This window comes from Chroicocephalus ridibundus, chromosome 5 (genome assembly GCF_963924245.1).
Source record: "Chroicocephalus ridibundus chromosome 5, bChrRid1.1, whole genome shotgun sequence".
Lineage (NCBI taxonomy): Eukaryota > Metazoa > Chordata > Aves > Charadriiformes > Laridae > Chroicocephalus > Chroicocephalus ridibundus.
This window is the reverse complement of record NC_086288.1, coordinates 17,413,236-17,435,858: the sequence shown is the minus strand read 5'-3', so window position 1 is coordinate 17,435,858 and position 22,623 is coordinate 17,413,236. Positions and strand designations below refer to the sequence as shown.

General features: G+C 38.9%; 1 protein-coding gene across 2 annotated transcripts; it reads left to right on the top strand.

The window, feature by feature from the left end:
- The first annotated feature begins 3,816 nt into the window (after positions 1–3,816).
- On the top strand, positions 3,817–21,642 carry PLK4 (polo like kinase 4). 2 transcript variants are annotated; one of them, XM_063335906.1, is made up of 16 exons: positions 3,817–3,965; positions 4,475–4,570; positions 5,287–5,382; positions 5,475–5,589; positions 7,574–8,606; positions 10,651–10,751; positions 12,392–12,768; positions 13,635–13,739; positions 14,126–14,228; positions 15,056–15,205; positions 16,115–16,245; positions 16,996–17,087; positions 17,481–17,622; positions 19,308–19,448; positions 20,370–20,476; positions 21,192–21,642. In XM_063335906.1, exons 1-16 carry the CDS (start codon positions 3,936–3,938, stop codon positions 21,289–21,291), a joined length of 2,919 nt encoding a protein of 972 aa, XP_063191976.1. In that variant the 5' UTR covers positions 3,817–3,935; the 3' UTR covers positions 21,292–21,642. The 2 variants fall into 2 exon arrangements, with proteins under 2 accessions (XP_063191976.1, XP_063191974.1); XM_063335904.1 differs by lacking the exon at positions 3,817–3,965 and adding an exon at positions 4,203–4,333.
- The last annotated feature ends 981 nt before the right edge of the window (positions 21,643–22,623 follow it).

The window sequence follows — 22,623 nt, the reverse complement described above, 5'->3', positions numbered from 1 at the left end:
CAGAATGTAAATAAACTGGTCAGGTAATGGAGCTTGAAGACGTTCCCTCACATTTTAAATTCACCTTAACTACAGAAACAAAATTCATCAATGATGCCTGGCATCAGGTGAAGGCAGCTAGCCCATCAAAACAAATTTGTTACAGAAATGTTGCTGTGTTTCACATTAGACATGAAGTGCTGTTGACCAGGTTTAATTGCTACATTGACATAATAGAGGCTAAATGAAGGAGCTGAAGGACACAGGCAAGGTGAGAAACTCTCTCTCTACATAGCTAGAGGACTTTATCACATATTCTACATAAAGCACAACACAAAAAGGTCTTATGGTAGTTTTAAAGTCAAGTATGGAAACAGCAGACTTAACAGGCAACTCTATAGTGTAACAGAAGGGAAAGAATATAGGGTGCTCTTCTCCCCACTTAAGCCTCATCTCACTGCTTTCTACCACCGGGTGGAATTCCACAGCAACATCAGCCCACCCAAGAGAGCTGCTGCTGTCCCACCCTCAATCTTGCTCCCTTTCTGCAGTCCTGCCCCTTCCCCTGCCCCGGCACTATGGCTGGCACAGTCACACGCTGACCTAGTTCAGGGCACTGAGCAAAACCTAACCCTGCTGAAAGAGAATCCCTTTGTCGCTGTTTCAGCTTCTTAGAACAGCTTGCTGCTCAGCTGAAAAAACATCACAGCCAGCACATGAGAGTAAATGAGACAGTGGCAGCCCTGAGTAAGCTCAGCGCAAGCTAACAGGGACCAGCAGCCTTAGAAAGGATGTGTTTGTTAGTAAGATGTAGGTTTGGAGGTCTGCCAGCAGGCATATCACTCAGGGCTCTGCCCAACAACGCTTTAGTACCTCAGATTAAAGGAAGATTTATGTCAAGAAGAACATGCTAAGCACAGGTGATGGAAAATCAGAAAAACTCCTGATTTTCTTCACTCATTTTTTTTTTAAATGCCAATACGACTCACAGCTCAGAAGTTATTTCAGCAGAAAAATAGTCAGAAATAGCATTTTTGGAAAATAAAGCAATGTAGCTAAGAATTAAACCCACAAATTGACTAAACCAGCTGTTTTGCCTTTGCCTCTCAGTTCTGCCTGTACTTAATACTTATCACACCTTCTCATGGTAGACGCCAATTCAAAGAAAAGCTGCGCTATATTCTAACAGTAATTACAATAACCACCACTGTAAAATTAGTGTAAATCCTACCAGTGGAACAGACTAACAGAAGTGGGAGTTGCAATACCTTTGAAAAAAGTTAAAGACCCAAGAGGGATTTGGTTGCAATAGCATGGCTTGCAGCTGAAAGCAGCACTGAGAGATCAGAAACGCAGCTGAGAACAAGGGTGCTGGTAGAATACTTGTGGAATGACTGAACAGTCCCAGATCCACTTAAAAGCATTTTACTCAAAGCAAAAGAAACCAAAACATGAGCAGAACCTCACAGCAAGGAAAACAACAAGGTTTAAATAATGAAATTATATACAACAGGTCTGGTCTCCCTTTTGTACCATTCCTTTTCCAAATGAATGGTTCAAAAAAACTTGACTACTCCTCTATAGGTTAGATTCTACTCCATTAAAGGCAATGTAACATCTTTCTGGCTCTACTTTCAAAACCACTTGACTTTGATAATTTTCAAACTAAACTGTAACCCAGCAAGAATGTTAACTTTGTCTATGCAAATGAAGATGTGTAACTAGCAGAGAGCAATATTTTACCACACTTACAAGACACAAACGTGTTGTTATTCCAGTCATATCATAAAAGTGAAGGCCAGAAAAACAATAAGGTCTTTGGAGGGATGATGCTACAGACAATTAACGGAAAGAGATAAAGGACATCATAAAAAGCCGACAAAACTTGCTGCTTTAAGGGAAGCAGTCACTTACTAATGGCAAAGAATTAAGATCAATGCAACTAGGAGAATGCTGACCTGGTTCCTTAATAGAAAAGTTTGTCTCAAAAAGAGTTCTTCCTGCCCAGCGTTTCACCGTGCAAGATCATTACAGTACCAAGCACCCTTTTTCCACTCCCAGATCATGAGAAAAGAACTCTTCATTAACTCCTGTGAAGAGTAAAAATTTATGCGTCTGTACGGAGCCCCTTCTTCTTCGCCTGGTGTGTTGACAGCTCCCCCTTCTGTTCCAATCGACATCAACCATCTTTCAGAGCATACACATCCTGTTAGTAAAAAACTGGCGTATCTGCTAAGAAAGGGCAATCTGTATTATGCTCCATGCCCCTTAATATATGCAGGTTAAAATACCATGCCCACATTTTATAAGAGAAATACTGAGAAACCTGATGACGAACATCACAAACCATAATCCATTCCCAGAAGCACTATTTCTTCTATTAAAAGCTCTTTCAATTATGGCACCTAGTAGTGTTTTAGTACAAAAAATACTTCCTCTTTGTCCTCATTAACGTTCATATTTAAGTCTGCTTTCAAAAAATTTTATATTTCATATGAAACAGTATAAAAAGAATCCAAGAAGTCGGTAATAGACACAAAGAATCACCACTCTCAGCTAAGTGCTCCAAAATGCCATTGGTGATACAAATTAGTTACCATCTTGCAGTGCATTTATGTTGAAGCTATGTTACTATCCCAGTAGGTTACTTAGTTTGGCACTACAGCCCCAAAATCAGAGGACCCTCCAATGGGTTCCTCAAGCAGAAAAGTGAACTAAAACCAAGCTTTGCAGTTTGCTCAGCATGTGCTTCAGTAGTCTACTACACACAATACCACCATCAGCTGACAAAACCTCACTGGCCTAAGCTTTTTCAGGTATTTGCAGAAAAAACACAACTATGTACCTTCAAGAAAGGACTGGGAACTGAGGATTTAAAACTTCAGCTTGCACCTCTTCAGTGGACTGAACACCTGAGAGAAGGGGATTTGGGACAAACCCCAGTTGACAGCTCTTCCTCTCAGCTAGCTCTGGGCATGTTTCTCGTGCAGCTGCAGATTTCTCGGGGTGCCAGGTGAAGACAGTTGCTGTTCCCTGTGGGTAGTCTTTAAAAGACAGGGCAGCAGGCCACACTGGCAGTCTTGGACCTCAGTCCATCGCTGTTTCTAGCCTGTATGTCTAAGACAAACACCCTGAGTCCCCGTTACTAGACACTGTATCAGAGAAAGTACGATGGAAGAACTGCACTTTGTGCTCAATTGGTAAGGCAGTCCTTACATATCACCCTAAGGAGGAAGCCCTAAGGGCCTCCTCTGAAGGTATGGCCTTAGGCTTTTTGACAGTTCATCCCAGAATTTAGCCCAGCTATTTAAAAATAATAGCTAAGGAATAACAAAACCTCTCTACTGAGTGCAAGGGAGATACCCACGTGAGGGGTAGCACTGTTCCTTTTACTAGGAAACTTCACGTTCATCCACGATCAACCAGGGGCTGACCCCACCAGCTCGCTTCGGCCCATCTTCAAGGCCTGACGGCTTCCACCACGACGCCAGGGAGCCCGGCCCTCCCTGGGCCACAGAGCAGCCTAGAGGCCCTCCCTCCTCTGAGGAGAGAGTCCGGGAGCCGCGCAGGGCGGTCGGCAAGCGGGTATTTTTCAGCCAGCGGGCTGAGATGAAACAGGGAACCTCTAACGCCTCAGCGACCGCCGGACCCCCCACAGCGCACGCGCCGTAACGGCTGCCGGGGAAACGGGCACGCAGCGCCCTGCGCATGCGCGGCGTCTCGCAGCCCGACCCTGAGCGCCATTGCGTCAGACGCAGCCTCGACCTGGGGCGGGGCGTGAGGCGGGGCCGGGGGGGGGTAACGGCGCGATTTTTCAAAATGGAGGCGCCGGGGGAGGGGAGCGGCCGCCGGGCCCGGGAGCGAGCGGGCCTGGGCCGGCGGCGGAGGGCGCCGTGATGGGGAGCGGCGGCCCCGAGGAGAAACCATAGCGGGACGCGGGGAGAGCGGCCGGCGCCATGGCGACCTGCATCGGCGAGAAAATAGAGGTGGGGAGGCCGGCCGCCCCGCCATTTGTCCCGAGAGGCCAGGCGGGGGCTTGTCCCTCTCTGGCTTGTGGGAGGCGGCTGTGGGGCGACGGGCGCGGCTCCACCCAGGGAGCTGGCCCTGGGGAGCTGCCCCGGGGCCGGGCTGTGGAGAGCCCCAGGCGCTCCGTGGTGGCGGGGCGGGCTGCGGTCGCTGCCATAGCAGCGGGAGCCGGGGGCGGGTGTCTGTCGTCCACCCTGGAGCGGCGGGAGAGAGGGCGGGAAGGTGGCGGCGCCGAGCCGCCCCGGGGCGGCGGCAAGTGCCAGTGCGAACTGGCCGCTGGGGGGGGAGGACGATGCCGAGCCGCCGAGCCCCGGAGAGCTCCGTCCAGGTAACCCCCCCGGGGGCGCCTGAGCTTGGCATCGGCGGTGTAGAGCCCACCGTCTCTTGAAGGGAGGGGGGATCTGTATCAGGAGAGAGGCTTCAAAGCCTGAGCTGGGTCTGACGGCCATGGTTTGTTGTTGTGTTGCAGGATTTCAAGGTGGGGAACCTCCTGGGGAAGGGCTCCTTCGCCGGGGTCTACAGAGCAGTATCCCTGAAAACCGGTCTGGAAGTGGCTATCAAAATGGTAAGGAAGTCACAGTCTTCTGAGAGACTGAACAAGCAAATTGCAACAGGTTGGGGTTATGTGGTTGCCTGGATTGCTTGTTTGTATGTAACTGATATTTAGATTAGGATTCGATCCTACAGTACATCCAAATAGACTGTATTGATAATTAATAGAAATGTTTACAGGGCTATTAAAACAACTTAATCTCAAATGTTCAACATTGTCCATCTAATCAGCCCTGTAATTCTAATTCAGAAACTTGTGACCACAAAATCCATGTGGCTGGAGAGGTCATGGGAAAAAATGCCTTGAAAAATTTCCCTCACTGCCAAGACAAAATTTGTGAAGGAAACTCGCACATCACAGGTGTTTTCCCAAATTCACTTATCTATAGTACTTTTATTTATCCACCTTTCTAGTATTAACTATATGTAGTATATTTGCCTGGTAAAATCAGAATCAGGTTTGACTGATTAAGTGTTTCAGAAAACTTTCTAATTAGTGTTGATAATGTTAAACTTGTCTACTTTCAGGCAGTTGTGTGTTCTTCCACTTATCAATGATATTTGTTCATTAAAAGCATATAGTAGGTTAAACTATGTGAAAACTTGCTTATATTTCAAAGTCTTCAGGCAAACGTGCATTGAAGATCTAGAATTTCACGTTCACTTGAAACTAACTTGTACATAATCAATGTTACAGTGCTTGAAAAATATTTTGTGATCCATTTACAGATAGATAAAAAAGCCATGCACAAAGTTGGAATGGTTCAGAGGGTTCAAAATGAGGTGAAAATACATTGTCAGCTAAAGCATCCATCTATACTTGAGGTAAGAATTGTGTTTTTGTAGAGGAATGTATGTGTGACTTGCTGTGTAGTCTACAAAAGGTATTTTAATTTTTTCATTGTTTTATGTTCTAGCTTTATAATTATTTTGAAGATAGCAACTACGTGTACTTGATACTTGAGATGTGTCACAATGGTGAAATGAGCAGATACATAAAGAACAGAAAGAAGCCCTTTTCAGAAGAAGAAGGTGAGCTTCATTTCTGTGTAGCTGTCTTTATACTAATGTTTTGGCTTATTCAATAAATATTTAATTCTAGTGAAAGGATATTTAAAACTGCTAGCACTCTGAACCAGTTTGTATAGCTTAAAATCTTCTGATAAGTGATAATCTAGAGACTAATTACTATTGCACATGTTCACTTGAATTTCTGTATCCTTTTGTTTCTGCTTATGCCATTTTACAGTAGTTTGTGCTATTTGGGGCTTAAAAAATAGACAGTGAACTTAGAAGGTAGAGGTATATTGAAAGCAGAATTTACTTTTGTATGTAAAATTATGTTGAAGTATAGGTCAAGACTGGGAAGTTCCACGGAAGAAGACTGGCAGCTTCATATCCACAGATCTGCTTGCTTTGTGTTGCATTTCTTCGCCTCAGTATTACTGTATTACGTGTCACCAATTAGAAAGTCTTCTAGATGAGTTTGCCGTATGTAGTATTCTTGGAAATATTTACTGTGTTCCAAGGTGTGTGGAAATGAAGATAATACAGGTAACGGTGTTGCTGAAGGGCTGAGTTACCAAGGAAATATCCAATTTGACAATCCATCTAGAATTTTTGAAGGATTGGCAACTGGGACAAAATTCTACTATGGTTCTACTTCTGTTTCTTATGGAAAGCACTGAAAAATTCCATCTTTCCTTGAGAGCTCACTGTAAGAGTAATTCTAAAACTCTTGAATTGGCTACGTTATTCTTCTGAATAGTGTTTTGAGAAAGAAGTCTTGAAAAAAAATTAATTGCACTTATAAATTTACTAAGGTTTCATTTTCTTACAGTTGAGAGTGAGAACATGGACCACCGAAAGCCCAACTAGAATAGTGCAATTAAAAAAAAAATAAATTAAAAAGTAAAGACAGCAAAGCAAGCTGCTTTGTAATGTTTGAGGGCACAGCCAAACAAGCTGTTCAGGTTTCGGTTGATCTGGATTCAGTGGTTAGTGCCTTTACTGCTTCCAGACTTACCATGCTGGTCATTGCTTGTACAGTTCTTCCAGTTTACCAGCTTTTCTATCAATTTCTAATCTAATTCTGTGAAACTATTATAACATGGATTTTTTGGAACCTATATCACAGGACTGGCTTAAAGGGGTACAGCTATACAGGCATCATCTGTGTTTAGTTCAGATCTGCTCCAGAAAAATAGTTCATCGGATGGTACCTTAGTTCTAAAAGCTGATAAACCACTGAACTGGATAAAGAAGCCTCTTCCTTTGAGGAGTAGTTTCTACTAACATTTATTACTCGTCAGTCTTTGTCCTCTGATAAGAAAGAAGGAGGATTGTAAATTGTTTGCTCTAGAGAGAATCATTCTAAAAATTACTGTAATTCCAGCATCATAATAAATGATGCTGTTTCAGCCTGGATGAGGTTTTGTTATTCCTGCTGTAAGCTAAAACTCTTGAATATTCCCTGAGTTTCTAATATAATAGAACAGAAAGATTATCCCAGTATCGTGAACTTAGAAGTTTTTGAGAAATTGAAATTCTACTAGCCATGTCAGTTTGCTAATGATAAAACAGATACAGTCCAAATTGTTGCCTGGACTCTATAATCTGCACGTTAGTGAAGCTGCTTGATTTTGTGTATTTGCTGTTTCTGAAAGTGTGGAGCAACTTCACTTTTAAAATCCTTAAGAATCTAATTTTATAAAGTTTAGGCCAATTAAAAATATCTCCAGTCCTGTTTACGTTTTTCTGTTAGCAAAGAAAGAAATCTGATTAATGCATTTACAGAGTGTCTTTTATGAACTGTCTTAGAACATAGTTATACCATATTGCTTAAAGCAAAAAGCAGAAAATTGTCTCATTAGTATGACACTTAAACATCCTTGTAACATCTTTGTTATTTTAAAAAAAAAAAAGGCAAGACCAATAGCAGACTTCAAAAAGTCGTTATTTTCAGAGATACAGTTTCAGTTATGTGACTAAACCATCTGGTTTTGTGTTTTGACAGCCCGACACTTCTTGCATCAAATTATCACGGGTATGCTGTACCTTCATTCTCATGGAATATTGCACCGGGACCTCACCCTTTCTAATATCTTACTCACCAATAACATGAATGTCAAGATTGCTGATTTTGGACTAGCAACTCAGCTGAAAATGCCTCATGAAAAGCATTACACCATGTGTGGAACTCCGAATTACATTTCTCCAGAGATAGCCACAAGGAGTCCACATGGACTTGAATCTGATGTGTGGTCTTTGGGCTGTATGTTTTACACTCTTCTTATTGGAAAGCCACCTTTTGACACTGACACAGTCAAGAACACGCTGAATAAAGTAGTATTAGCAGATTATGAAATGCCAGCCTTTTTATCAAAAGAGGCACAAGACCTTATACATAGGTTACTTCGCAAAAATCCAGCAGATCGTTTGAGTCTTTCCTCTGTGTTGGATCATCCTTTTATGTCCAGGTGTAGCTCTGCTCGGAGTAAGGATTCAGGAACTTCAGAAGATTCCATGGACAGTGGAAATGCTACCATCTCTACAACCTTCACAGGCTCTTCCAGCATCAGTACCAGTGGTTCCTTGAAGGAAAAGAAGAAGCTGTTAGTTGGACAGCCACTCCCAAATAAAATTACTTTTTTTCCTAAAACGAAGAATTCCGGTGATGCTTCATCCGTAGATGGAAGCGGTTCTTTTCCTCAGTGGGGAATTCAGGGAAAAGAAGTTGGCATAACTTGCAGGGGAAGAGCCATGCAAGTTGCTGAAGAGAGACCGCATTCACGCTACCTCCGAAGAGCCCACTCTTCAGATAGGTCTGGCACATCCCATAGTCAGACTCAAGGCATGCTGAATGTTGTTGAGAGATGTCACTCTATGGAACTGCTTTCTAAGCCTAAAGTAGGAACACGGGAAAATACAGAATACTTTTCACCTGCCAACAGCTATACCGATATAGGAGAAATATTTAAGGAGAAGACTTCTAGTAGTTCTGGTTCTTTTGAAGGGCAAATATCTCCACCTGTGAAAGATCAACCACAGTAAGAATTAGTTTTTATTATGACAAAATTTACAGCTGCCTTATATGTTAAATGCATGACTTGTCCTGTAACTAAACTGTCAGAAGTATCTACACTTCTAGCTTGAATACCAAATAGGAGAGGGTGATAGTTGAAGCTGTTGCTATGTAGAGGTTTGTCTCCCTGCTGTTCCTATCTTAAAGTTCATAGATGCAGTGCCTCAGCTAGCTGGATCGTAGCTTTTATTTATCCCGGTAATACTTCATTATTCACTTATTTCCATGCGCAGCAAGTTAAGTATTTCCCTGCAGTAACTGTAGCAGAGCACCTTGTTAATTGCTCTTTGTAGAAGAGACAGATTAGTGTAGAAGGCATTCTGAGTGTGAATACTAACGTTTTTACTTGCTGCTCTGTTTTTGTTTTTGGTTTTTTTCTGTTATGCTTAGATAAGGTAAAGGAAAAGAAACAAATGAAATACAAGATTAGGTGATGGATTATAAAACTGGTGTACCAGAAAGGAAAATAACATTCAAAGATAACTGTCTGAAGCTTAGTTCTGTCCTTAGTTGTAGTTTCTGGGTGAAAATCCTGCCTTTTAATACATTGATAGACTTCCCCAGCAGATACAAACGAGCTCAGGTGTTACAACTACAAGTGATGCTAGGATGTTTTCTCTGTTGTTGAAGGCCTCATCTTTGCCCTCTGTGCACTGCTAGGCAACAAGAGCCTGCCTTTGTGATAAATTTAGTGTAAGCTCAGAAGTTTGCTTTTTTTTTTTCCATCAGTGGAATAACAAAGAGTGCTTTCCTATTTTGATATAAGGACTATTGCATATCTTGGTTCTTGCATTTCTCTCTACATTAAGAAATGCCAACTTTGTGTGATGGCTTCATATGTTCTTTTTGCAAATTAGTTCAGGGAAAATGCAAAGGAGCACTTTGCCCTGTAAAAAAAGTACATTGAGTAAGAAGGTTTTTCTTGACTATTCACAAGTGTTTGACATAAGTCTCTGTCCAGCAAGTTAAATGGGCAAGCGCATTCTTCCTAGCTTGAGAAATGTTTGATGAATCAAAAAAGAAATTATTTATGCAATTGATAACATAATGCTTATTTGTATTCCCCATAACTTCATAAAGATACGCTGAATGTAAATGTGACAGAATATTAATAAATATGGGGATTAACTGAATGGTTACCATTTTTTGTATGGTTTTACATAGGAGAGACTCTTACATCTATAGTTAGCCTGCACAACAATCTTAAATGCAAAGCTGTAAGACCTAAATTAGATGCTTATATGCTGTTGGGGTTTTTTTTGGTGATAACTGAGTCCTTGCCAATGCTAAAGTAGGGATCATTGCAAAAAGAAAGTACAGACAGGTGCAGGCTACCTCACAGGAGCTTAGTGTGAATTTACAACAGATCAGTGATTCTGCTGTAACTATTTTTGTGTGTGTTCTTTATTGTTCAACACGTGGATTATAGCTTGAGTTCATCTCTGACTACATACATGTCATTGTCTAAAAAGCTGGTAAAAAAAAATCTTATAATCTTTGGGATTGACTATATTTATGCAAACTCATATTATTTTAGGTGGTAAGATTGCCTACGTATTTCAGCTGCATGTTTGGTATGCTGAATGAGGTACACTGGGGTCATGGGTTCCCATCCCTGTGCCTTCTCTGAGGTTGTTTCCTGTACTGTAAATTAAGAACTAGGTGTAAGAACAGCTACTGCTGGCTGCATTATCAATGGCTTTTTTTCTTCATGTATGTCAGTTACAAGAGCCTAATAGTGAGTGCTAACAGTCTTAAATTTGTGCTAAAATTAGTAATAATTTTTCATTCCAGTTGGAAACAGTATTTTATCTTTTATGCTTTATCCAGTGAACGTTCCCTGTGAAAAAAGAAGCATGTTCTATGCTGTCTAGAGCTGCAAAATGCCGCCTGCATTTCTTACATGTGTTCTAAAAGTGTTGTGGTTTCTGCAGCTGTAACATCATAACTTCTGTTGATTAAGTGTCTTTGATGTAATCTTGATTACGTGTGTAACTTTTATTTTGCAGCTTGAATTATCTCTGCCCAATGAAGCCCCAGGTTGGTTTGCTAGAGCAGAAGTCCCAGGCTGAAACAATGCAGCAGTGGCTTGGAAGCATGCAAACAAATGGTGTGTTATGAATCAGTTGTGTGTTTTTGCACTCAAGTTGGAGTAATGACTTGTAACAATTTCTGTGGGTTTTTCTGTATTTTATTTCTTTAAACATGTGATAGAAGTTTATGGCCAAGTAACTGTGGTACCAGAGTATAATGCTGGCATCCTAAATAACAGCAACTGGATGTTAACAGAGGCTACTGTAAACAGACTTTTTTTTTCTGAATGAAAAGCATGGGAGACCCTAAACTGAGTTGTCACCGAAAAAAATTGACAGGTATTGACAGGTATTGACAGGTATTGACAGGTATTGACAGGGGCAAAATTATTTGTGGTATCACTAATCTGTAGAATCATTCTTAAGCAAGAAATATCCCATTGAAAACATTGTTTTGTTTTCTCTCTTGGACTAAAATGTAACACTTTAGTTTCCTGAGGTAGGAATTAATTTCAGAAGATTTTGTAGGTAGTGTTTCTCTTAAGCTTCTGGGTCAGTATAATGAACTGTATGCAACTGACTTCATAAGAATGAAGAAATCGTACATTGAATTTGAATTCTCAGCTTCCTAAAATGAGGTCATTCTGTTCTTTTAGTATGTTAGCAAAAAAAAAAAAAGAGAAAAACACAATTATAGAACCTGCCATAATTATTCAGTTGTGACCTGAAATGTCTAAATGTAAATACATGACAAAAGGTTGGCAGGTGACTCAAAAGCCCTGTTAATTTAATTGAGCAAATACACCTTAAGAGAAAATGGGACCTTGGTGAATGAGAAAGATAATAAGGCTGCAGAAGGAGGGGTGGAGGAAAGGATAAAAGACACAGAAGGGAAGGAGGTGTTCTTTGTCATGCATCGTGTTACATCATTTACAAATAATGTAATTTAATCATAAAACTAAATCACAAATCCATTCTGGCCTTTTTTGTTTTGGTATTGCTGGACTCCTTCCCTTCCTGTCTATAGGGAATTGGAATCCTATGACACATGATCTGAATAATCCTATTTAATTTTTGGTCCCTTCTCAACTGTTCTGCAACATGGCAGGAGGAGTGCAATACGACTGTGGGTTGAGGTGAAAGTTGATCAAGGGCTTAAATATCAAAACTAGGGAAGCAGTTATAGGCAGTTTTAATATAAAAAAATAGGTTTTTGTCTTTTAACAAGTGACTGGAAATAAAACAAGGGTTTGGGAGCGTGCATTTAACTATTGAGTACTAAAACCTATGGTTGATGCTAAAACACCAGTTAGATAAGCTGGAACTTAAATGAAACTTGCTTCTAGTGGTTATCTGAGTGGCAAGTAAACTGTGTTTCAACAAGTTAAACTATTTCTTGTAAACTTTTGTTTGAAATCTCAGTATTTTATTTATAAATGGCTTTGCAAAATGAATTGATATATGTTGAGACTGAAGGCCATCATAACTGAAATCTAGTAACAGTTTATTTTTAAATAGCACTGTAATTTTGTTAGCACTGATATTGATTGCTACTAAAGTCATAGCCTAATAATTTGCACTGAGGATTAAAGAAATCCTATTCTCCACTTAAATAAGCCTTCCAAGATGATATTTTTAAAAGCTTTTAAATGCATAATAGCTTTTTTTCTTCTGACTGTGACTCTGAATCTACAACGTACCTTTATGATGTTTTCAGTTCCACTGAGACCACCTGCAGATCTAACTGGCAACAATAATGCACACGGGGGCTTTCGGTATCATCTGGATGTGCAGCAAAATGCATCAAGAAATGCATGGAACACCCTAAAAGATATAAGGAATCATGATACATCTGTTGACTGTCCACGTTCTTTAAACCAGAGAAACCCAAAGAAATACAACCCTGGAGTTCTCTGCAAATCTGAGAAAATTCAACCATCATCTTCTACATGTGGCCTTTGGTCAACTTCAGAACAAAACCAAATGTGGAGCAAAGAACCACCAGCACATCAGAAACCTACACTGCGAAGTTTAGTGTCGCCTCTCAACGCTCACAGGCTAAAACCCATCAGGCAAAAAACAAAAAATGCAGTGGTATGTATCAGTTCCTAAAACAGAAACAAATGAAGTATTAAATACAGTGTGACTAGCTGTTAAAATTCACTTGGTAAACTAGAAGCATTTGTTTTTAGAAAACTTAATCTATAATAATTTAAAGTTATATTAGCAAGATGCATCTTAGTTTTTGTATGTGGAATACTCATGGTCACTTCCTGCAAATAGTGATGTGGCATTGCTTTTAGTTTACAATTGAAGAAAGTGTAGGTAGACATAACAAATATTAAGTGTATATATAGTTCCTACAGTTCTAAAACTATGTACTGCTTAGCTGTACTGTTACATTTAAGATTTTAACTGTCAAACACATCAGACACATTTACAGATTAGATAAATAAGTGGATTAGAAACTAAAACAATCTTGCTCTCAAGTGAAAACTTGACTCTTTTTCCTATAGTGCTACTTTTTCCCTGTCTTGTGGGTGGGAAAGCAAAACAAACTCCGTTAATCCTTACTGATCACATAGATTTTCTGGGTGGCTTGTTCCTGGTATCACCCTTCTGCCTTTTGTTCCATTTCTTATAGTCTCGCTTACCCTGCTGCTTTCCCCCTGTCCCCGCAATTTGTTTTTTTTTTAAAAAAAGAACATAATAGGGCTGACCTGTCTGATTGAGAAGCCACGCCCTCACTGACCAAGCTTATAACCTTCAGTCATGTTGGAGTGTTTTGTTTCAATAGCACTAATAGCAAGAGTTACGGTAAGAAGCATTTATAAGTTTGCAGTGCATTTGAGGAAGAAGAAAACCATTTTTTTTTAAAAGCATTTTTGTAAAAAATGGTATCTTACCTTGCCAAGAAGTAAAAGTCTTTTTGTTTAACTTGTATATTTCATATATTTTAGGTGAGCATTCTAGATACTGGGGAAGTGTGTATGGAGTTTCTAAAAGAACACCATTCACAAGAACTTGTGAAAGAAGTTCTGAGAATATCTTGTGATGGAAATGTGGTATGTCTTCAATTTCTTCACTGTTCTCTAAAGAGTTTAGAGTATTCTGTTCTTTCAGAGTTGTTTTTTTTTTTTTTATTTTCAGTTAAGTGATTATTTGTTTGGAAATGCAATGTTTGCATATGCACAGCTGTAAACTCCTTTTCTTGTGCCCCATAGTGCAGCCATACAAATATAGGTAGCAAGCAATTATTGGACTTGACTTTTGCAATAGGTGAAGTATTGCTGGAAAACTGCTGCTGTTAAATAGCTACTTAAAGTAATAATAGACCGTTCATGGTAAAGTATGATAATTAATTAAGCTGCGACTTATTTCCATAGTTGTTAAAAGTAGGGAGTGCTGTAGTAAGTTGCAACTGTAAACGCAGGTTTTTTCCTTTTTGTAGATTGCAGTTTATCATCCAAATGAAGGAAGAGGTTTCCTTCTTGATGACAGACCTCCTCCTCCTCCTGAAGACATCTGTATGTATAACTTTGACAACTTGCCAGGTAACCTGAAATTTATTTTAAAATTATGATGACTAATGTGACTTTTTTTTTAGGTGAATCTAGTTGGAGCGTCTTTAGCCACTACTTTTACAATCATTGTGAAGATAAAACTCCTTTCAGAATAAAATTCAAACTGCAGTTCAACTGGGTTCAACTGAAGTTCAACTTCAAACTGGGTTTACAGTGTAAGACGAGAAAGTGTAAATCCACAGGTTTTAATTAATTTTGTATGGAAGTTATAAGAATTCACTTACCCCTTTACAATGTAGTGTACTAAAATTAAAGCTTTCATAACTTTCTCCTCGTTCCTATTGGAAGCTGTTTAAATATGAGTGAAAGAATTATCAAGTCATTTTTAAAACAACAGCTTTACTTTGTGCTTCCTAACACTCATAACTTGGGGAGGAAGGGGAAAAAATATATATTTAAAAGCATTGACAGAGTATTTAACGTAGACAGCTAAAGAACAAATATAAGCTAACTATAAGTTCCTAAGAGACAAGCAGGCTTTGCTACTAATTAGAGATCAGAGACAGGTTTTACCTGAAGCCAGCTTGAGCATGGTATCTAGTTAAATGGTATATGCAGCACTTAACTATGTTGTTTAGGTTCTGAAATACGTTAATTGAAGCTATTGAAGATACTCACTTTTCTGAAAGTTGGTAGAAATAAGTCAGTTTCTTTGCACATACTTCTGTAAGGTAGTTAAATATTACTCGCAACTTCCAACTATCAAATACATATTTTAAATTATTTCTCTCCAAGCTGGTGCACGGTGTTTAATCTAATGACTTTTTGATACAAGATTTTAAAATATTCTTTTCCAGAAAAGTACTGGAAAAAATACCAGTATGCAGCCAAGTTTGTGCAGTTGGTAAGAACAAAAACCCCCAAAGTTACGTTCTATACAAGATATGCCAAGTGCATGTTGATGGAAAATTCACCCACTGCGGATGTTGAAGTTTGTTTTTATGACGGTATGTATTCACTTTTGCAATTATGCAAATAGTTATATCATGCTATTAAAGCTGCACTAAAATATTGCCAAACATCAAACAAGGAACACTTCAGGTTGAAGAAAATAGTAGAAACTTTTTTGCCGCTCTGCCTTTATTCTAGCACTTGCAGATCAGTTTATTATTTAATAATTCCTTACTGATATCTTCTTCAGGGGGTACATGTTGCAAAGGTGTTATTTAAATTATGCCTTGTTTTTATGCATAAGCTCTTCTTTGCATCTACATTTGTTAGTTAACCTACTTAGTGAAAGATGCATCCCTACTCCAATCATCCCTACATCCAAGAACACTCACTGCAGGAAGCAGTTTTCTGCCTTTTCCAATTCTGCCCTTCATAAACTACTCTGTGCTAATGATTGCTTTCTCACTATAGACTACTGTCCACTAATTTGATTTGCTGCATGCATAGATATACCCCAACAAAACTTATGACAAAAAAAAAAAGACGACTTAACAGCTCTGTGATTCAGTGTTGAGCTGCTATTGAAAGAATGGGCATATTTTTTTCTTTTTTAAAACCATATTCGAATACTCATAGAGCCTACTGAACCAATTTTTGGCAATACAGTTAGAGATGTTAATTTTATCTCAGATTAACGTTCTTAAAATATGTAATAAATGCATTATTCAGGCCATTTAAGTAGTGATCTTTGGCCACAGAGGGCATTCCGTTAACATCATAGTCCCAATTTAAGTGGCTTTTTATTTCTGGTAGACATATAGCTCATGCAAGAGTGGTTTTATTCTTGCAGTAATTAAGTCAGTGAGATGCACTTTAGTAGAGTAGAATGTAATGGCAGAAATATCTATTTTATAGATGCTGGTATTTTATACAATTCATGCTACAAATCTTCACATTTTTTACAGGAGCAAAGATACACAAGACGGCTGGTATAACTCGAGTGATTGAAAAATCAGGGAAATCCTTCACTTTGAAAGGAGAAAGCGAAGCAGGTTTGAAGAAGGAAATACAAGCTTATATGGATCATGCAAATGAGGTAAACTGTTTCATATAGACCTTTTCCAGCGCAAAGCAACTTTCTGAAAATTCAGTTTCTCTTTCACAAATGTGCTTCTGATGTTGCTTTTCATATTTTTCATTACACTAATAAGGAGGGATGATTGTGTGGTTTTTGGATAAGTGTTTTTTGGAAGAGCAAATATCAATGTAAAGGTAAGAGTAACAATGCCTCGCAATGAAGTCTGTTAGAGGAAATTCTTACTAGTGTGTAAAGCAGGTTTGCCTGTCTGGTGGAAGGATTAAACAGAACAGATGAAGCCGCTTTATACAATTTTAAAAAAAGGTGTTTAACTGGCCTGCCTGCTGTGCTTTCCATCTCTCTTTTTTTTTTTTCATGTCACCCAATTAGCAGTCACAAGAGTAATTTTTTTTTTTTTGTCTATGATCTTAGGAAACAGTAAAAATAGTACAGATTTCCTAATCAGTCTTCCTTATGTTCTGTTATTTTCCGGAATAGAATTCCGGGATCTTCTAGTCCCCCATGTAGCCCTGCTAGAAGGGGAGGAGATGTGATTATTAAGAGCGTAATTTCAGATGTGCTGAAGCTACGAGGGAGTCTTGCTGTAGTCCTGCTTTTGAATCACCTCCATGGCACATGAGTGCAGCTATTATTGCTATTCAGTAACATTGAAAAAAAGCATTTCCTTGTGTAGTCTCACCTGCCAGCTAAACATGTATGAAATAGAGTTCTCAATTAAAAACTTTAACAAGTTCCTTCTAATTCCAGGGACATCGTATATGCCTTGCACTGGAATCTGCTGTTTTGGAAGAAGAAAAAAGGAGTGAAAGTGTTCCATTTTTTCCAATAATTGTTGGAAGGTAATATTTTTCACTTGAAAATACTTTTGCACTTGAATGTTCACACTAAGCAGTCTTATGCAGCTAATGTTTGCAGAGCCAGGGTTGTTTAACAGATGCTTATAGTCATTAGCAAGATAAATAGTAACTTAATAGCATGTATGAACACCTTATTTTGGACCTGCAAAGCCCCCTTTGATACTAAGACAACATACACCTGTGGATTTAGACTAAACCAGGCTAACAGTTTGCATGTGTAAAACCAATTCTGCAGAATGCCAGTGCCATCAAGTGCTTTGTACAGTCTGTGGTAAACTGAAGGAAAAGCTACCTCTCCTCACTTGTCTTCTTTCTCCTTACTACTTCTTCCCTTTTGGATGGACTGTTTCCCAATTTGTTTCATTATTTTTCCAGAAAACCCGGCAATACTGAATCGCCACAGGCTGTAGCACCTCTGTTGTTGGACAATACCAACTGTTTGAAAGAAGTTACGGTGCTGGATAGAAATACAGCTGCCAGTTCTACTCCAGTTCAAACTCCAAACTCTACTCCTCCTGTAAGTACACAAGAACGTACAGTGGAGACTGCTGTCCAGTAGGAATTCAAATATTGCTGTTTTATTTCAACTAATGGGATTACATTTGTATGGACGTAGACTTTTATTAGCCATTTGTGAGCTTGACTTCAACTAACTTTTGGTGTCTGGATTTAAGATCACCTGAAAAATCAAAATCCTTCAAAACTTTACCATGAATGACTCCTTGGAACATAGTTTGAAAATTCCTTGCTTGTGTTATACAGCAGAGTCTTCAGCTTGTTTTGGAGAGCTCTGTGTGCCCTCAGGCCTGTGTATCAAATGGTAATCACAAAGGATATTAGCACTTGAGGCTACTGTTTTGAAATAATCAAGGGTTCGTGTGTATTTAAAAAAAAAAAAAGTGTAAGTGTAGATATACTTATGTCTAGCCAACAAGGTTTTGTGTGCAACTTCATCTAGTTCATTTAAAAGACCCCCCCAAGCTTTAATTGCTACATTACAACCATTCCCAGCTTCCCCAGCTGACTGAATTATACTGGGGTCTTGGCACACTGAGTTTGTATCATCTTAACTCTGTTGAATTTATGTGGGTCTGCATCTGTTCTTTGATTGCGGAGCACGTGTCCTTAGTGCAGAATCTGCCAGTTTTCACTTGACTGAAATGAACCTGGCAACGAAAATTCCTCAGTGCTTCAGTACTGGTGTTGACTTTTACACTGCCTTAAGGTTGCCCATCAGCGGAGTTCAAACTCAAGGGTTCAGCATTCAAACCTATTCCTTGTTTGCCAAACAGCAAACACTTAGGTCTTTCTAAGGCTTTCACTGTTTGCTTTCTCTTCTGAAGTATGTGTTTCTAAGCAAAATAACACAATAGCTGGTTGCCTTTCCATGTTACTCTTGACTCTTTTTATCAGTTTCTTTATACCTGAACTGGATCTGTATATCCTGAGATACAGCTTGTTGTTTCTTTCAGGTTCCTGTAATTATCTGGATCCTGATCTCTTTCCTGACCAAGCTCTCCTATTTCACAGACATCCCCTGACTGGCATCTTTTCATTGAACCCTGAATCTTAAATACCTCTAAGCACACCACCACCTCATCTGTCATCTCTGTGACTATGGGAGGAGGTATCCGAGTAGTAGAACTTGTATAGAAGCAGACCTGTTCCTCCTAGACAGTAGTGGTAGTGGTGTCCTAATGGTCTCCAATGTTTGATATTCTGCTACTCTTAATTCACCACTTGATCAGACTCCCTTTGTGCTGTGTAATTCTTCTAGTTATGCTTAATATTCTAGTTTCCAATTAATAGCAATGTCCATATTTTTGTAAAATATTAGCCCAGTGGTCATCTGAATGAGGGCTGATTTATAATCTAATGTGCGCTGAATGTTTTTCCTGAAGATGGACAGGGGTTTCTGACAGTCAGTAAGGAAAAATGGGGTTTAAGTAGAAAAAGTCCGCTTAGGGAAAGCAATTCCTTTGTGAGTACAGGGAAGCGGTAGAAAAACTGTCATGGTACTGAGAAAGTCATACAAAATCCTGTGGGGTCTTTATGATGTAATGCTGTTAAATGAAGTATATAGGCTAAATCTGTCTGTATGTATGAAAAGATTAAAACAAGTGGTAATCGACCACTGTAGTTGGTATATAATCAGTTGGATTAATACTAAGGCTGCTAATACTGTGCATTTCTGGGTTTTAGGTGGTGTCGTATGAAAAGTCTACGTTTGTGACTAACACTGCTGAAGCTACTTGCTCCTCTGTTCATCAAAAGGAATGCAGTCCAAATTCAGCCCAACTTTTAAAATCTGTCTTTGTGAAAAATGTTGGTTGGGCTTCTCAGGTGAGGAATGCTGATAAAGGAGGGAAGTCTGTTCTTTTTTTTTGCCATTAATCACTTAAAAAGATGTATCTCAAGTTTAACTTTAACCTTGATTTGTGAAGAATGCATTCAGTTGTGCTCTGCTGCAGTGTAAATCTGAAAAATGGTACGTGGAAAGAGCCTTCCAAGTAAGTGTCTTAAATAAATACCATGGTCAACTATGTAAGCAGAAGCTGACAAAATAATAGTTCAGCATTTCAGTTCTCACAATTTCCCCGTTTTTATTATTGCCGATTTCAGTGTCTTCTGTCACTTAAATTTGACTCTAGTAGAAAATGGAAGCTGTTAAGCTTCCGTCTGTTCACTGACATAGATGTAAAGGTGTCGTGACGAAGTGCCTTTAACAGCTATGTACCAGATTTGTACAGGAAGACTGAGTCTGCCTACACAACAGGAAAAGCTGTTTCCTTACGAAGAAAGTTTTCCCCTGCTTTTCTGTGGGACCAGCTTTAGAATTAAAAAATGGTTCTCTGCAATCCAGATAAAGTAAGCTTCCTGTCCTAACAGAAAAAAGTTTGCTTTATATATGAACTTCAAAATGTATACAGCTGTGAACTCTGACAAACAGGCCTCCTATTCTATGTTTGGTCCTATTTAAAATGTCTGTAGGAGTCGTTAAGCTAAAGGTACTTATTTAACTCTTGTTGAAAAAGATGACTGAAGCTGAGTATCTGAAACCTCAGGAAACCTGTACTTGAGACTGCCTGAGACTACTTACTCCAAAGTAGAATGCATTCTATCTTTATCTTTAAAAGACTGACCAAGGTACCTAAGTCACTTCAGCAATTCTGAATAACTTTCAGCTTCAATAATTAGAAAAAAATTTAGGTATGTAATATTGTATTTTATGTGCTGAAGCCATAATGCACCTTCTCTCATTAGCTGACCAGTGGAGCAGTATGGGTTCAGTTTAATGATGGATCCCAACTGGTAGCCCAGGCAGGTGTTTCTTCTATCACTTACACATCTCCAGATGGCCAGACAACGAGGTGAGTCTATTACTGCTAGAAAAATCTGGTTTACTGTCAGGTGAACTTTATAGCTGATGTTCATTTTGTTTTGTAAATATTTTAAACTTCGCTTTTCAATCACTTCTCAGTTGATTAACTTATATAAGCTTAATAAACAGAGAAACACCGACAGCTTTGAACTCTGGATAACAAAGGAATAAAAAAAACTGGGAATCCATCTGCTTAGTCTCCGGAATAAGCCACTATTCATGTATAGTACTTAAAAAAGGGAGGGGGAGAAAAATAAGGCTTTATTTCCCCCCTCCCCCAAGATACTGCTAGATTAGGGGGATAGCATGTCAACACTGATGCATAGACCTGACCTGCTCAGGTGAAGTTTTGCATATCTCTTGGACAGTGGGTGCTTTTCATACAAATATAGCTGCTCAGTAACATGCTGCTTCTGTGCAAAGCTTGAGACAGTAATATTCAGTCTGTTCAGATGTTATTGCAGCTTTAAACATTGTTTAGGTATTTGCTTAATCCGAAACACTTTTTTCAGTTAAATATATATAGGGAAGGGGGGGGCTAGATTTCAGCCATCAAACTCCAATTAATGTGTCTAGACGTACTTAACATCTACTTGACTTAGTGGTTTACCTATTTACAGGCAAGTTTTGAAATAATTATACTGTCCTGAAATAAAACAAATTATTTCAAGCATCTGAATTTTTCTGCTTATTTGCCTTTCTAGGTATGGAGAAAACGATAAGTTGCCGGAATACATCAAAGAGAAGCTGCACTGTCTGTCTTCTATTCTTGTGATGTTCACCAATCCAGCTGCTCCCCACTGATTAAAGCAAAGCAGGTGTTAGGACACAAGAGCTTAATAAACTCACTGTCTTTCAAGTGATGTGACTGATCTTACTCTGCTTATGCAGAAATTCTTCCAAAAGCTGGTAAAAAAGGAAGAAAAAAAAAAAGGAATGGAAGGGTTGCTCTGTTTATGTGTAGCAAATTGCTTGTAAAGTGTCATACAAAACAAGTTTTTCGTCAAAATGATGGATAAACTTGCTCAAGCAAAACTTTGAGCAGTTTAGTTCTAGCGAGCATCAACTTTTTGGAAATAATCTGAATCTGTTGGTTTTTTTTTTTTCTTCCCCCACTGCTTTCTCAGTGCCAACAATCAAGGAAAATGCATCTGTGCTGTTGAAGGTTTTGTATTTGTAAATAACTTATATTTTTACATCTTATAAGTAATATATGTAAATATGTATATGTTTTATAACTTTTGTTTTTATTTTTTGTAGCAGCAGCTTTAACTTCCCTGCACAAGCATTTTATACCAAAAAAAAATAAATGCAGTGGTAATTGTCCAGATTTATTTATTTGTTTCATGTTCAAGTGATGGTTTATTGAGAGCCCTTTGCTCTTAGTAAGTTGAGCTTAATGTATAACAGGAGCTGACTGATACCTTAGAGCATCGTATGTTGGGAGCTTGTGGAGAAACAGTGCAAAACTGCTGCACAAAGTTAACTTGAGATGCTTTTACCTTGTCTTACACATTGTGAATCACGCGTAGCACTAATAGTAGCTTACTTTTTTCTTTTTTAAGCATTTTGCTGTAAGTGTGTTAACATTCCTGAGGGTGCTTATAATGATACTTAAGGAAATATTCCAACTTCATTATAAGGTAGAAGAAAGGCTTAAGTTGGGTGGAAGAGTGGGGGGGAGGGTGAAGAGCTTCAAAGGAGCTGAAGGTGGCTTGCAGATAGGGGCTAGGCACCATAAACGTGAGCTGTAACACCCTCAGGAAACAGATGTTCCAATACAGCTTTTTCAAACCTGCAGCCTCAGCTTAGGGGTGAAATAGTCTTAACTTCAAGTCAGTTCTCCTTATTCATCTTGTCTCTAACAGAGACAATCTTGATTATTTTGTCATGTCGAAATCAAGGAAATAGCTTGCAAATAAAGAATTTGGCTGTAGGAATATCAAGAAAGATATACAAGTAGCACTAAAAAAAAAAAACAACCCTGAAATGATTCTTCAAAATGTATTTTTTAACAGCTCTTTCAGTCAAGAAGTGTACCTTCTCATGTTGTACCTTCATATGGAGATGGAATTGACTGCATGGTAAAATAACTATATTACAAGTCTTTGATAAACCAAGTAGTACGCAGAGCTC